Source organism: Debaryomyces hansenii (genome assembly GCF_000006445.2).
Source record: "Debaryomyces hansenii CBS767 chromosome E complete sequence".
NCBI classification, from domain to species: Eukaryota; Fungi; Ascomycota; class Pichiomycetes; order Serinales; family Debaryomycetaceae; genus Debaryomyces; species Debaryomyces hansenii.
The window spans coordinates 1333268-1348035 of NC_006047.2; the positions used below are offsets into that span (position 1 = coordinate 1333268).

At 35.3% G+C, this 14768-nt stretch overlaps 8 protein-coding genes across 8 annotated transcripts; 4 read left to right on the forward strand and 4 right to left on the reverse strand. All coding sequences in view use genetic code 12, as the record gives it.

Moving 5' to 3' along the window:
• Positions 1–420: 420 nt before the first annotated feature.
• Positions 421–2115, forward strand: DEHA2E16412g (DEHA2E16412p; the record flags this gene model as incomplete). The annotated part of the gene is made up of 1 exon (XM_460015.1): positions 421–2115. One exon carries the CDS (start codon positions 421–423, stop codon positions 2113–2115), a length of 1695 nt encoding a protein of 564 aa, XP_460015.2.
• A 101-nt stretch (positions 2116–2216) lies between these two features.
• Positions 2217–3662, reverse strand: DEHA2E16434g (DEHA2E16434p; the record flags this gene model as incomplete). The annotated part of the gene is made up of 1 exon (XM_460016.1): positions 2217–3662. The coding sequence occupies one exon, from the start codon at positions 3660–3662 to the stop codon at positions 2217–2219; it is 1446 nt and encodes a 481-aa protein (XP_460016.2).
• An 821-nt stretch (positions 3663–4483) lies between these two features.
• DEHA2E16456g (DEHA2E16456p) lies at positions 4484–5428 on the reverse strand (the record flags this gene model as incomplete). The annotated part of the gene is made up of 1 exon (XM_460017.1): positions 4484–5428. The coding sequence occupies one exon, from the start codon at positions 5426–5428 to the stop codon at positions 4484–4486; it is 945 nt and encodes a 314-aa protein (XP_460017.2).
• A 1115-nt stretch (positions 5429–6543) lies between these two features.
• Positions 6544–8238, forward strand: DEHA2E16478g (DEHA2E16478p; the record flags this gene model as incomplete). Its single annotated transcript, XM_460018.1, has 1 exon — positions 6544–8238. One exon carries the CDS (start codon positions 6544–6546, stop codon positions 8236–8238), a length of 1695 nt encoding a protein of 564 aa, XP_460018.2.
• A 212-nt stretch (positions 8239–8450) lies between these two features.
• DEHA2E16500g (DEHA2E16500p) lies at positions 8451–9170 on the reverse strand (the record flags this gene model as incomplete). Its single annotated transcript, XM_460019.1, has 1 exon — positions 8451–9170. One exon carries the CDS (start codon positions 9168–9170, stop codon positions 8451–8453), a length of 720 nt encoding a protein of 239 aa, XP_460019.2.
• Positions 9171–9275: 105 nt separating this feature from the next.
• On the forward strand, positions 9276–10475 carry DEHA2E16522g (DEHA2E16522p; the record flags this gene model as incomplete). The annotated part of the gene is made up of 1 exon (XM_460020.2): positions 9276–10475. One exon carries the CDS (start codon positions 9276–9278, stop codon positions 10473–10475), a length of 1200 nt encoding a protein of 399 aa, XP_460020.2.
• A 539-nt stretch (positions 10476–11014) lies between these two features.
• On the reverse strand, positions 11015–13384 carry DEHA2E16544g (DEHA2E16544p; the record flags this gene model as incomplete). The annotated part of the gene is made up of 1 exon (XM_002770447.1): positions 11015–13384. The coding sequence occupies one exon, from the start codon at positions 13382–13384 to the stop codon at positions 11015–11017; it is 2370 nt and encodes a 789-aa protein (XP_002770493.1).
• Positions 13385–14070: 686 nt separating this feature from the next.
• DEHA2E16566g (DEHA2E16566p) lies at positions 14071–14751 on the forward strand (the record flags this gene model as incomplete). The annotated part of the gene is made up of 1 exon (XM_002770448.1): positions 14071–14751. The coding sequence occupies one exon, from the start codon at positions 14071–14073 to the stop codon at positions 14749–14751; it is 681 nt and encodes a 226-aa protein (XP_002770494.1).
• Between the last annotated feature and the right edge of the window lie 17 nt (positions 14752–14768).

Below are 14768 nucleotides of genomic sequence, written 5' to 3' on the forward strand. Positions count from 1 at the left end.
AATAACAATCAAGATCAACAATAAAAAAAATCAATTAACAGATAGTATTCGTATAAGTACACTTTGTCTTTGAAATACGACTGTTTTTATATTAAGGATCTCTAAAAGTACAACAAATTGTAATGCTAATCAATGAACTATCAAATTGCACCGCTATGGATGGCAAATTGTTCAAATTAGAGAATCTAGAGACTGTATATAATATAATCGTGTGTTCCACCAATGTCTCTAATGTCGCGACAAAAACAGAAATGTCTCGCGTATTTTGATGTTTACAATTGGACCAAAAAGATTCATGAGGCCAGTAGGAGAAAGAGAGGGTTCTACTGGATCTAATACAAAAACCATAGGAAGAATCGGTTGATAGATAAAAGTGAAGATATAAAATATATCAAGTTTTTTAATAACCTGAATCAGAAGATGGAGAGAATATTTTATAAAACGAATCTATGTGATCCAAGTACTCAACTACCCATATTCATTTTCGACACATCCTATCTACCATCCACAGAGGTGATTAGTTATGATGAGTTCATCCCTACTTTGATGAAGCACTTACCGAAGGAAAATTACGTGTTGGTAATGTTCAGTTGTGGTTTGAACAAGATTAGCTGGATATGGGGAATCAAATTCTTGAAGAGCTTTTTAACCGATAACAATGAAAATCATTTAGATAGATTAGCGAAAATTATATCTGTGCATGATAGTTGGTTTGTAAAATCCATAACTCAGATATTCAAGAATTATAACACGACTAGAAAAAATTTCAACTCGTTGAATAAGATCATTGAATCTTTCAATGTTAGGATAGAGAATTTCGGGAATCTAACAAATCTGTCCAATACAATCGTACATTATAGTAAATTGTCAGAATTGAATAACTACATTGATATAACCAGGTTGAAGATCTCCTTGAATATTTATAAATACAATCATCAACTAGAAAACCAGCTCAATATAAAATCGTTTACTCCACTAATTAATAAAGGAACCAAAATTAACGTGGATACGAATCCCAATTTTTATCATCATTTTTACCAAATTTTCAACATAATAGACAGTTATGGACACAAGAGTGAATTAATATTCCACAAACCAGGAAAAAAATTGAACACGGATATCTTCTTCGATTGTATCAACAGAAATCAAGTACTTTGGATAAATGATTGGGATCTATATTGCATTTCTGCCACTTTCAAGAGGATCTTGATGGAGCTACCTCAACCTTTAATCGCAATTGACAACATAAATCTCCCATTAAAATATGATCTTACATTTATACGGGATAACTTTAGTAAGATAATGAATAGTTTCGAGCCAGAATCAAATTATAACTTAGTCTTATTACAATTATGCGAATTATGCCATAAGGTGATTGAAAATAACAGTGTTACAAAACATACCTCGTCTTCTTTATCAAAATGCTTAAGTCATTGTTTAAGTCATGAGTTGATTCTGATGCAAAATAAGGACAACATTTTGATTATAAATCGCTTTTTCAAGACAATATTAGACAATTGGAGAGAATTGAGAATAGATTACGCTGGTAAGTACCAAAGCATATATGAGATTATTAATGGTCTGCCAGGGGATGAAGAAATACTGACATCTTACGACATGAGTTATGATTTAACATTAGACGACGGCGAAGAGGATGATAGGGTCACATTCAATACCAACCATATTTTGACGACAAATTCAAGATTAATAAATGTGAGCCCTCAGAGACAGCAACATACCCCCATATCGAGCCCTAGAAAGCAAAATGTATTAACAAGCCCCACAAGACGAAATACTCCGATAAGGTCACCTTCAAAGTCACCGAGGAAATCACCAAGGAAATCAACAAGGAAATCCGTTAAGAAATTGCATGCTAATTTAGCTGATGAATTCCAAAATAAGGAGAACTTACCTGAGAATTCTAATTTAGCAATTCAATATCCACCCCAAAAATATAAATTCCAAGTTGAAAAGCCTCTTGAACATGAAATTAGCAAGATATCCATTTCAACGAATAATAGCAAGAAACCCGTTATTAGAGGTAGAAAAGTTGGAGAATTAGCTAAATTATTTGAAGAAAGGACCAAAGGGTTAGAATTATTAAAGGGAATGTAAGGAAATTAAGGAGAATGGGTATATAAGGAATTTCATAGATCAAAAATATTTTAAATTAAATATACACATATAGCTAATATACAAAACAACACAAAAGATGATTATTCACCTACTAACCTACTATCGATGTTATCCATGGACAATTCACCGTCATTGTGGTGATGGTGGTTATGATTGTGAGTAGCATCAGCTACTGCAGCAATGGCAGCAGCCGCGGTACTATCACCATTATCACCATTATCACCGTGTAATCCATGTTCTTGTAATTGCTGTTGATATTGCTGTAATTGTTGCTCATCAATATGATGATGGTGAGGGTGATGTTGATGGTGATGAGCAGCCGCATTCGCAGCTTGGTGCAATTGGCGTTGTAATTCAGCCTCTTGTTGGTGTTGATGGTGCTGTTGCAATTCATATTCCAATACTTGATCATTGGTAGATTCATCGTCATCATTCAAATCCACTTGTTGGAAAGAATTAGCGTTTGTTCTCTTCTTAAAAGAATTTCTGAGGCTTGGATCTTGAGCAGCGCTATTAGACGTCAAGAACCTGCTTTGTTTCTTCAACTTTCTCTTGTAGCCTCTGATTTCATTATAAATGTCCTCGCGTTTAATCAATACGTCTGGGTATTGGTCCTTAATCTTGGCCTCAATATGAGAAGGTTTGGTGCCGACTTTATACAAATCTAAGATTAACAAATTTAATTCGTCCGATCTCTTTCTCAACATTGGGTGATTCGACAACGGGTCCAATTGAGGGTGGTTGTGCTCATTACAAGTGGTCTTTAACGTCCACATCCCAGTCGATTTCTTGTAAGTTGCAGTCATCGAAAATGGGCATCTTAACTTCTTGGTCTTTGTATTCGGATCCAAGATGTATCCATTGTCCACCTCCAAATGTCTCGCATCTTCCATGCCCTTCTTTGATTTCTTCTGACGGTAACGGCCTCCCAACTCGCATGTGTAGTAGATGGCCTTCTTGTTCGAATGGGCAATCACCACTCCAAACCCATTATCACGAGCAAACTCCTGGATGAATTCGTTCAAGTCGTCCCTGTTGTGAAGCACCTGTTCAGGGAACGGTCTGGTGATCAAATTACCTTCAGCCGTGATGGTGTTTTCTGTGACTGGATAAATCTTCAGTTTTGAGTCAATAATGGGTTCCGGAATCTGAATGTTATACTCGCTCTCATCTCCCACAGATGTGTGGTACTGGTGCAAGTGGGCATCCGGAAGCTCGTATGCCTTTTGCGACATATCTTTACCATGTTGGTGGTGTTGGTGCATATGCTGCTGGCCCTGAGAGTGCTGGTGTTGCACTTGCTGTCCTTGCTGCCCGTGTTGTTGTCCATGTTGGGGCTGTTTTTGTTGTCTTTCTGATAACGCGGCTGCATGCGCTATCTGCTCGAGCTTAACTCTAGTGGCCTCGAGGTCGCTATGTGTATGATGATTCTGGGGATCGACAACAACTCCTTCTTGTTTGGCCACGCTTAATAATTGGTCATCAATGTTATTGGAATAAACCTCGTCTGCGTGGTGTGATGACATGTTGTATTCTGTTTCTCTTAGTGATCGTTCCTGCTTACGTTTAGTTGCAAATAATACCAAGTCGTGTTATTTGGTAAGTAGTGTAAATTTGTTAATTTGTTGTTTTGGTAGATGAACTTCTTTCGAAGATTATTGGGTGTTTTGGTCATCGGACGACATCATGATAGTGGCCACGACACGACCTATGAGGGTTTTTGGTTTCTATTCGCATTCCGTGAACACTTCGGATATAACCTCGTAGCACCGAGGGGTAGCACCGAGCAAGCGTCTCAGTGTGCCAAACGGTTCTTTCAGGAAAAGAACATGCACAGAGTAGAAGGGCCAGGCATGACGACATGACGAAGACATAGGCTATGCCCTATGAACTGATCGATATCGACTGACGCCAATATATGAACTCTAGCAATGCACATTTATTCAGTGATTCTGTGGTATGCAATGTAACGTCGTATTCTTGCTTGTATATAACCATGGAACGCCCAGGATGTAGAATATCCATAGCTCATAATTGGGTGTATTGAAACACAGTACGCAGTAAGCATATAGGATACTAAGATATGTAAGTATACGCGTTGTGGTTGTCATAATATGATAAGTATTATAATTGATTGTATTACACACAATGGGCAACCCGATCATAATGTCTAATGTGATTGTAAAGACATAGTTTTGGTGGAACATAAATAGGTTCGATCTACATACCGATATCAGAGTCTAGATGTGTATGGATGTATGGGTGCAATCAAGAGTGCATTTTATGAATGAAGCACAGTCTATGGAGTAGTATACATAATTAGCTATAAGGTTTTAGCAGCAAAGTACTAATTATTATTTAGGGTTTTGTGAGCCCATGTAGGTAACACAAACGACGCTTGGTGGACGCTGCTCGAGTAGTACTTGAACAAATGGAGTTCCTTTTCCGGGGAAAACTTTCTGGACGGAATGCTAAGGACATTCGACGTGTCGTTGGTAGCAACTATTAATCCCAATTGGCCACTGGTGTAGCTGGGCATGTAGCATTGACTGTAGGCAACGTTGTTAAACACCCGATTAGCCTTTTGCATCAATTGACTCAAGTAGTTTATGTTTAACCATATATTTTCACTGCTTTGCATAATGACAATTCCGTCCGGATTCAATGCGTTAGACAACAATTTGAAGTAATTTGTTTGGAAAAAGTCCTCTGCAGGGCCATCTGGGTCGGACGAGTCGGTGATTATGACATCGTACTTCTCATGGGCCTGTGCAGAGAGTGATTTCAAATACTTAAACCCATCATCGATGATCATCTTAACTCGAGGGTGATCATGAAACTTGGCCATCTCTGGTAAGAATTTAGCCAGCAATTTAATAACCATGTCGTCGATTTCGACCATTGTTATTTCATCTACTCCCTCGTCGAGGTGTTTAATGAGCTCTCGGACCACTCCGCAGTCTCCTCCGCCGATTACCAAGACCCTTCTTGGGCTTGCATGGCACATTATTGGCAAATGGGTAATAAGCTCCTGATATGCAAATTCGTCTCTTTCGGTACATTGGATTATGCCATTCAACACTAACACATTGCCAAACGTGGTTGATTTGAATATCAATATGTCCTGGTACTGAGAATGGACGTGATACAATATCTGGTCGATTTCCAATGCAAATGCTTGCCCGGGAAACCCTTCAGCAGATGTCTCGTGAAACCAGTATTTATTGTCTATAACATTAATGCATGCATGTTGGAACGATTTCAAATCGATTTGGGGGGCTTCTATCAGCATTTCGTCCTATAATATTTGCAAGACTCCCGATCCTCTATTATTTCTTGATGTAAAATTTTTTTTTCAACCGTTCATTTATTTTCCCCCCCCCCCCCGCGCATCAACCATCGAAACCATCCTAAATGCGCCAGTTCAAGCCATATACACAGTTTCCTTCGGACCTTCTTACACTGTCATTCATATCTTCCCATCATACTTGATCCCATGTCTACCCCCTGCATCTCTCTCTATCTACCACTCCGAACCAAAAAATCATGCCATCTTGCTGCGGTCTGTATTTCGCTCTACTTTCTCTTCCGCATTTCACCGTGAAGACACCCAGCGAACCCCATCTAGACAACAATCGTCACCTGCTTTCATATGTAACATGTCCGCTATATAAAATCAATTATTAAATTCTAATTCTAATTCTACACAGAATTTCATCATTGCGGACTTTCAACGCCACATAGTGCACAGAAATATGCCGGAACGTTTAACAAGATTTTAATTCGACATTTATCCCCTCTAATTCCATAAATAAGCTTCTTCAATAATGCTAACCATTGAGGCCTACTTGGCATACATTAAGGGGACTCCACCAGCCACTAGGCTTGCGGTTATCTCGTCAAACCAGTTTACGGTTGGGCCAGAGACCCTTCGCGGCACCTTTAAAGGATACCATAAATAGAACAGAGTGTAAAATACTCTATAACATATACGACATAGCTTGTCCGTACCCCGGGGTATACATCTCGCTTAACGCCCTGTACAACAATGCTCATGTATGCTCCTTTAGAATGAACACACTTTCTCATTCAGCGAGACAAAAACAGAAATCTTACTGCATATACTAAAGCTACACAAAAGCAGATTTTTCTCCAAAAAAATGATCAAATTTTCCCTTTGACGTTAAAGTACATAATAATAAGAATAGTACCCCAAGTAAGAGTGAAAAAAAAATTAATTAATCATATAGATAAACCGTATAGATAGAGGAGACTATAAGGATATTGAGCTTCAAGCGCTGTGTTATATTGACATAAAGGATAAGAACGTATTCGAAGTTTTATTAGTAATATTACGGAGCAAACACCGTCAAGAGATAATTTATTAATCGAAACCCACACGTAAGAATGAATACAGAGAAACGTACTATGGGCTTTGCTAAGGAGACACATCCGGTGTACTCTAAGTTAAAATTGGCAATGTTACAGATACTTCTGGATGTGGCAATAATTTCCCATTTTTTCCAAGCCATCATTCAAATTTTGTTTGAATTTGTTGTACCGTTCCCAAAGCACTTGCAGATGCCAAGCGACCATGAAGAGACTGCAAATATTAAGAAAGAAGAGGAAGAAAACATTAAAGTTGAATGCGGAGGATTATTTCCGACTATCACCAAGACCAGTCTCAGTGGCAAGATAGATGAGAAGTCGATTCCGGGGAACCCACAACCATGTTCCACTGGGTTAACTACACGTTTATTACCATTTAAGAATGAAAGGGGTGAAATCGAATGGACATTCACTGATGATATCGTTCCGGGCACCGAGTTGGACTGTTTCAAGATGACACCAACGGTTGTAGATAGGAAGATCCCAGTAAGTTCTCAAGATGAACATATGTATGATCACGGACATGAATATCATATTAAACAGGAAAATACTTTATCGCCAATGTCCTCGAATTCATCAAATAATGAATCCATTTTATCTAACGAGAAAAACAAGAAGAAGGATAAAGAGGAAACGCCGATGACAGCAAACTCGAGTCCATACTTATCCTCAGACCATGATGAATATAAGGTGAAATCTGAAGAAGATGGTGAAACCAAGACATATAACTGTCCGCATTGCAATGCCGTATTTAAGATTAGAGGTTACTTAACTAGACACATAAAGAAGCATGCAATCAATAAGGCTTATTCTTGCCCATTCCATAAGTTCAGCATATACATCGATGAAAATAATATCACTCATAAATGTCATCCAACAGGTGGGTTCTCAAGAAGAGACACATATAAAACCCATTTAAAGGCAAGACATTTTAAATACCCGCATGGTACCAAAACCAAGGACAGGTCTAATACTCCAGGTAATTGTTCAATGTGTGGTGAACACTTCCAGAATAGTGAAATTTGGTGTGAAATACATATTGAAGGTGCAGAATGTAAATTTTTACCTGCTGGCTTCAAGGGTAAGTCCATTATTAAGAATAGGCTAAAGAAACAGTTAACCAAGCAAAGATCGAAAAAATTGGGCGAAAGCGTTGATTCATGTAGCTTGTTTGAAACCCCTTCTTCAAATTCTTCAAAAACACCTATTCCCTTGGATAGCAACTCAATGTCCTATGAATACAACAATTCCAACTCTCCTAGTAACTCAACGAGTTCGGGGAATACTAACAATGCGAATCTGGCCACTAATGTTGTAACTCCAGATACTAATGATCAAAATGGGAGCACTCCGATTTATTGCAACCAATTATTTCAGCTTCCAACGCGAAAAACGCAACAAAAACTACAACAACATCAGCAGGATGAAAAGCATCAAGATCAACAACCAAGACAACAAAACCAGGAATTACAACATCGACAACAACATCCGTATGAGCAAGATGAACAGCAACCAGATTATCTTATGTTTGAACAATTCAAACCTCATAAAAACGTTTTTCAAGAATCGCAACTAATGTATGAAGATTATGATGATGAGTTTTGCTTGGATGTTGATCAATTGAATAAAACAGGTTTCAACAACTACAATGAAATTTTGAGCTATCTTCCTCAGAATAGTGGCCAACCGTATCAACAGCATGTGCATTATTAAATCTTCAATGCGCTTGTTGAATGATACGTGGTTTATGAATTGTTTATGAATTATTTTTTGTTTTTATTGTTTTGGCAAAGTATTTTTTTTTTTTGGGGATTAAATTTGGTTTACTAATATCTATGCACGGACTCAGGATTGTATTTAATGAATTTTTTTAATGTATTTTACAAGTATAGTGTTGTTAGTTAATAATATATATATATTCATAACTAAAAGCTAAATATGTCATCTATTTCGTTATGTTTCTTCTTTTTCTTCTTTTTCTTATCTTCTGAATACTTCAGGTCCTTGAAAATATCATCCATAGGATCAGCATGGCCTATTTTTTTCTTTGATTTAGTTTTCATTTTTTTGGTTGAAAATATATCGTCTATTTCATTTATTCCGGTCTCCTTTGTACCTTTGGATTCATCTTCTGCAAATTTTCTCTTAAATTGCAAATTTTCTGATCCATTGTCCAAGTCGATAATCTCCCCCAAGTCATCATTTCCGCTCTGCTCCGAATATATAACTGGAGCTTCATCTATTATATTTGGCTTGCAAATCATATCTACTCCTTTAAAAGACCGCAAAATGCAATATATCTTGCTCAAATTTCCTAGCAATGCTAAACCAAGAGTTATAAACTGACCCAAAGCAATAACTCCATTAAATTCATAATAAGCCTTAGTAAATACTTTCCTCTTTATCAAATATTTTATAATGTCTAGTATCTGTTGCTTCTTTTGTCGTATCTTCTGTGAATTTTTTATCAACTCTAAATCTATTAGTAATTTAAGAATTTTTCTGATATTTCTATGAATTATATTTAGGTATTTCCACCAAATCAGAACTCTATGCTGATTGTGATTTCTGTGGTATATTAGATGAAGTATCCCATATTCGTGTTTCAATTGATCTTTATGATCTGATGTTACAAAATCTTCCATTAGGTTTTAAATTACAACGTCTTATTTTGCTTGATTTTGGTGATGATTTTGCGCTATCTATCTAAAAAAAATTTTGAACCAAAAAAAATTCTATTCTAATAACTTATGCAAAGGATGAGTCAAATAAGTCAACTAATTGCGGATGCAAGGGCATTATTGCAGTTTTCTCAGGCTGAGAAAGCTTTAGAACTTTTGACTCCAATTTTTGAATCAAACAGTTGTAATGTTCCATTTTTACAAATATTTGGTGAAACGTTATTAGAGAATAATGATTTAGAAAACGCCTACAATATCTTAATAAAAGCTTGTGAATTAGACCCAACTGGTGACCAAGGCACTGAAAAGTTTCTTTATTTAGGACAAATAATTGGAGGATCTGATGGTTTAAAATATTTGGATAATGGCTTGAACAAATTGAGCGTTCAATTGAATGCTATAAATGAAGATAAAGGCGAAGACGATAATATCCTCGTAGAATTATCTAAGGTATACAAAACAAAAGAACAACTTCAGAAATATTTTATCAAGAAATTAAATCAAGGAATCTTCGCTAAAATTGAAATTTGGATGACAGACTTATGTATGGAGCCAGAAGCAGAAGACCAATGCAATGATTTAATTGCGTATTCTTTAGAATTAGATGACCAGAATCCTGAATCCTTGTCATTATTATCATCGATTAGAATCTCTCAACAACGAGTGGATGAGGCAAAGGAAGCTTTGAAAACATCATGGACTTTATTTCAAGACAAGAAGACGAAATTAGAAGAAGCAGCTAATAATTTGCAAATAGATTCCGAAGAAAAAAATCAGTCTGATTCGTTTGAAGTTGGGTTAGAATACATGGAATTGATTCAGCCTTTATTGACCCTTGCTAGATTTGCAATAGAATTAGAACTCTACGAAATTGCAATTACCATATCCTCTAATAGTCAAGATATAAATGAAAATATCTTGGAATCATACTATTATGAAGCTTTAGCTAATATTCTTTCAGCAAAGCAAATTGCATATAAGATTCAATCTTCGAATGTTGAAGATTATAGAGATTTAGAAATTAAAGAACTCATGAAATCTCAAAATTCAGATATAAAGGCATTCATTGATGAGGCAAAATCTGCATTAACTCAGGGATATAAGATCACCCAAACTGATTCTGTTGATGCCGACCCTGAATTGATTGATCAAGTGTTGAGCTTAGTTGATGAAGTTGGGGGACCTATAATTAGCGAGTTAATGCCCCAAAGACTTGAAGCTGAAGAAGAAGGTTGGGAGGAAGAAATTAACAGCGACGAAGAGTTATAAACTTTGTATACTATATACTAGTTACGCTATAGTAGCTACAATAATCATAGATTAAAATATTTGGATCAAGTTTCTACTTTAGGCGTATACTTGTAATGTACATCCTATGATTTATTGAGAGTCTCTCTCGTAATTTCTAATATTTGATGATCTATTTTTCATAGAATTTTAATAAGTAATGATACGAAGATTTATAACTTCATTTACTGGCAATATGAACTAGAACTATATTATATATTTTAATTGATGTGATAATCGAAAAACAATTGCTAGAATTGGTTGTAAATAGGCTTTAGAAATTCTTCATAATTTAGTCCTCTGAGAGTATGCAAAAAATAAAATGTGATCAAGAAACTAGGCATTTGGTTATTCAACCTAGATAAAAATCCTATTACCGTTAGCATAAGCAGTCTGGGGTTCTTAGCTTAAAAAAATACTTCTTATTTCTTATAATTAACAGCAAAACATACATGGATGACAAGTAATTATTTCATTAGATATTATTCAAGGTATTATAGATCTATAATTATATGTAGTTTTTAGTTGGATCTGCTGTTTGATTCTCCTTCCATAAGCTGATTAACAATATTTGGGAAATCCTTCAAGAAGTCGTTATCAAATAAATCAATATGCATAGATTCTAGGAAGTCGTGATACTGGTCTGAGAAAGGTGGTGTACCGACTTGTCTCTCATATGAAGTTGTGTTGGGAGCAGAATTATTTGCAAGATAATTATTATTGGGTGTTGAGCTATTGAACTCGAATGGCGTAACAATATTCTCCTCTTTACTTTCATTTAGCATATTCAGTATTGATGGTATGGGGTTGACTCTCAGGTTGGAAGGTTTCATGACATCACCAATTGGTGTATATCTTAGCTTATGATTGAAAATATCTACTGAACTCTGGTTTTGAGAAAATTCCAGTCCATTAGGGTATTCTCCACCTCTATTAAAAGACTTTTCGTTTTTTAATCTTTTGTGTTCGGAGTCTTTACCATTTGAATATCTCTTATTTAACGTTGAGCTTGTATTCAATTTCTCAAAGAAATCCTTTGTTAGTTTACAGATCTCATCAACTACCCACCATTTTTTCGAATATTCGTCTAAAACAGTAATATAATTATGCAAATCGAACACACAATCATCTTCTTTAGCATGTCTATCTCCAGTTGTTAGCATATACTTCGCTTTTTTCTTTAAAGACACAGCCATGCCTAATGCAATACACCATGGGATTATAGGAATATTCAAACTAATTTCACCCTTGGTTTCCATAACATATCTGAGAATATTCTTCGACGCTTCTAAAGCAACAGCTTCGGGTATCGAATTGGGTATTTGAATGTTATCATATTTAGCTTTCTGTGAAATAAGAATAATAGTGTTGTTTAATAGCCTTGTTAAGAAATGTATACAAGCCGCAGTATATGCCTCAACAGAGGCATCTGTATTAATAATTTTGCCATTATTTACTAATCCCTGTACATCGCAAAACAGGTTTCCACTTAGCCTTTCCTTCTCGCAAAATTCAAATTCAAATCTCTGAAACTCATCAACATTGAAGAGTTTATCTCTCTTTAGGGCATTACTATTATTAAGGTCATTATTATTATATGGTTGGTAAATGGCGATTGTCATATTTTCGTAAGAACGTGCTAACTGCACTAATTTAAGAAGATTGATATTGCTGTATGGTAAATCAACGTTGAAATCTTCTTGTTTGGTAAAGATACATCTCGAATTGGTGAGTGCATTGAATCGATCAAGCACGTAACAGCACCACCAGAGATTAGTTGTATATGCAATTTCTTCCTTACATGCTTTATTGCTGTGTTGACTTTTCATATGTATACCAGAAGATACGGCTAAATTAATAGCATCCGTTAAATCATGAGAGCTTTGCTCATTACCAAGTCTATCAAAACTAAAATGCAATGACAACAACAACAGCTCTACCAACAACGTAACTTTATCAATATCACCTAATTGTGGTAATACTAATGTTACTTGGCGTATTTTATATTCTAGATCTGTAATGAAATTAACAAGATTATCTGTAAAGTCATCACCTCTATTACTAGCCTCACGGTTTCTGGCAAACATATTTTTTAAAATTGGTTCCGCTAATGTATCTCTCAGTATCACCAAAACAATAGCATAAACAAGAATAGTTGGTACTTCATTAGCATCGAATTCCGCCCAAAATCCTTTTTCCTTAACTATAGGAAAAAGGGAATTTATCTTATAGAAGTATAATTCGAGTAATTCCCTTATTTCTGAACTAGATAAAGGATATTCATCAGTGGACAATGTAAAAGCATCGATAGATAGCAATATATTATATGTTTTTCGATTTCTAATATGAAATTCCGATCTAAAAGAGTTGTTCTTGTAAGCTTTACTTGATTGCCCATTTAGATCCGGCTTAGACTTGTCGTCAATATATACCCCAGATTCGTGCCATACACTTTGGTCCTCCATTTTATTCCCCATAATAGCCTTTGGATGGCCATGGACTAAATACTGATACAAAAACGTACGACCCATCCCTGAAATATTGAAGTTATATTTATCTTTTAGATACTGCGGAGTGATTTTCTCCGTATCCCATGAATCTATCTTAGGTATCAGAGCATTATCTTTTCTTTTTACTTTATTGTCGCCACGGCTTCTATTATCCGGAGTATTAAAAATTGTTATTCTCTCATCTTTTATCTGATGATCTATCAAATTATCGTCAAATTTACTTAAATCACACTGCCATTTATGTTTACGACAATTTGAACACAGCTCAGAACTAGTCGAATTAATCTCACACTTCACCTTCTTGATCCGACAATTCTGACAGCACCGAAAAGACCTCTTTCGAGTCTTATAATTAACATCGAATGCAGGAAAGACAAACATGTTATTGCCCTGTTAAATTTATATGCTGATCGTATTCCCTAATAAATTTGCAAAATAGTTATTAAACCTCGCAACTGCATACAAAACCAGCGCTACATACATACAGTGATTTATATCATGAAGGTATAAATACACATAGAATATTAAACAATGATGAATCTAGAAATAGATTTTATATAGAAATGAAGATCATTCCAATTATTATAACAGTTGTAAGCAATTTTTCGTAATGCAAAAGTCAAATTTGAAGTTTGAGTTGCAAAAAACGCTTTTCCATGATATCATCTTTATGAGAACTAATATTATCCGTACTTTAATAAGCCTCTATGTATTATGTCTGTTCAAAAGCTTGTCAAATCAAACTAACCCAATTGGAATAACTGATACTTCTTACCAAATTAGGATGAAATTAAATTCATATCTGCTTTCATAACCTCAAGGCTTGAGTTCAAGAGAATTTGGAATTGGAATTGGAATTGTTGAAATATGTGGTTACAGGAGATATATACGCTGTTATTCTCACTATATGCATATTCGTAAGTAATACTAGTAAATTGGAACTGATAGATTGAAGTTACTTAATAAATCACTCGTACTGCATATACCGATAATCGGAAAGTCATCTTGAGTTTAGATAATAGTAAGAACTAAACTACTATTTTAATAGTTTAGAAGCTATATAAATAATGACAACGAATCATAGACCAACATTAGAGAGTAAACGAGGGAAAGCTGAACTGATTTCAAACACAATATTTCATTCAAGATCTTTACCCCAACATACCTCTTTGAAATATAGAGGTGATATACGAAAACCTAAGGTTGATACTAAGATCGGGAAACAAGCAGTAGAGGAGTTGAAGAAGGATTTACTTCTAAATGAGGGTAAACTTGAAGATTCTTTAAAAATTAATAAATCATTAACGGATGGTGATCATCTGATGGATGAGCATATAAGTAAAACAATTGATAATCAAGAAGATGAGCGGGATTATAACAGACAGGAATATGATGAAAGATCAATAGGTAAAGAAGAATACAGTGGTTCGGAAGATGATTCTGGAGATGATTCAGAAGACGAAACTGCTCAACTAATGGAAGAACTTGCCAAAATAAAAAAAGAAAGACAAGAGGAACAAGAAAAATTAGAATTGCAAAATAAACTTGATAAAACTAAAGTATCCAATCCGTTGGTGCAGGTAGTAGGTGCTTCTACTGAAGCGAATTTTAAAATTAAGAAGAGTTGGAGAGACAGCACGGCTTTCAAGAAGCAAAACTCACAGAATAAAAATGATGATGAAACCTTTACAAATGATACTTTGAACTCCGAATTTCATCAAAACTTTTTGACGAAGTATATAAGATAACTACATTAATAACTATG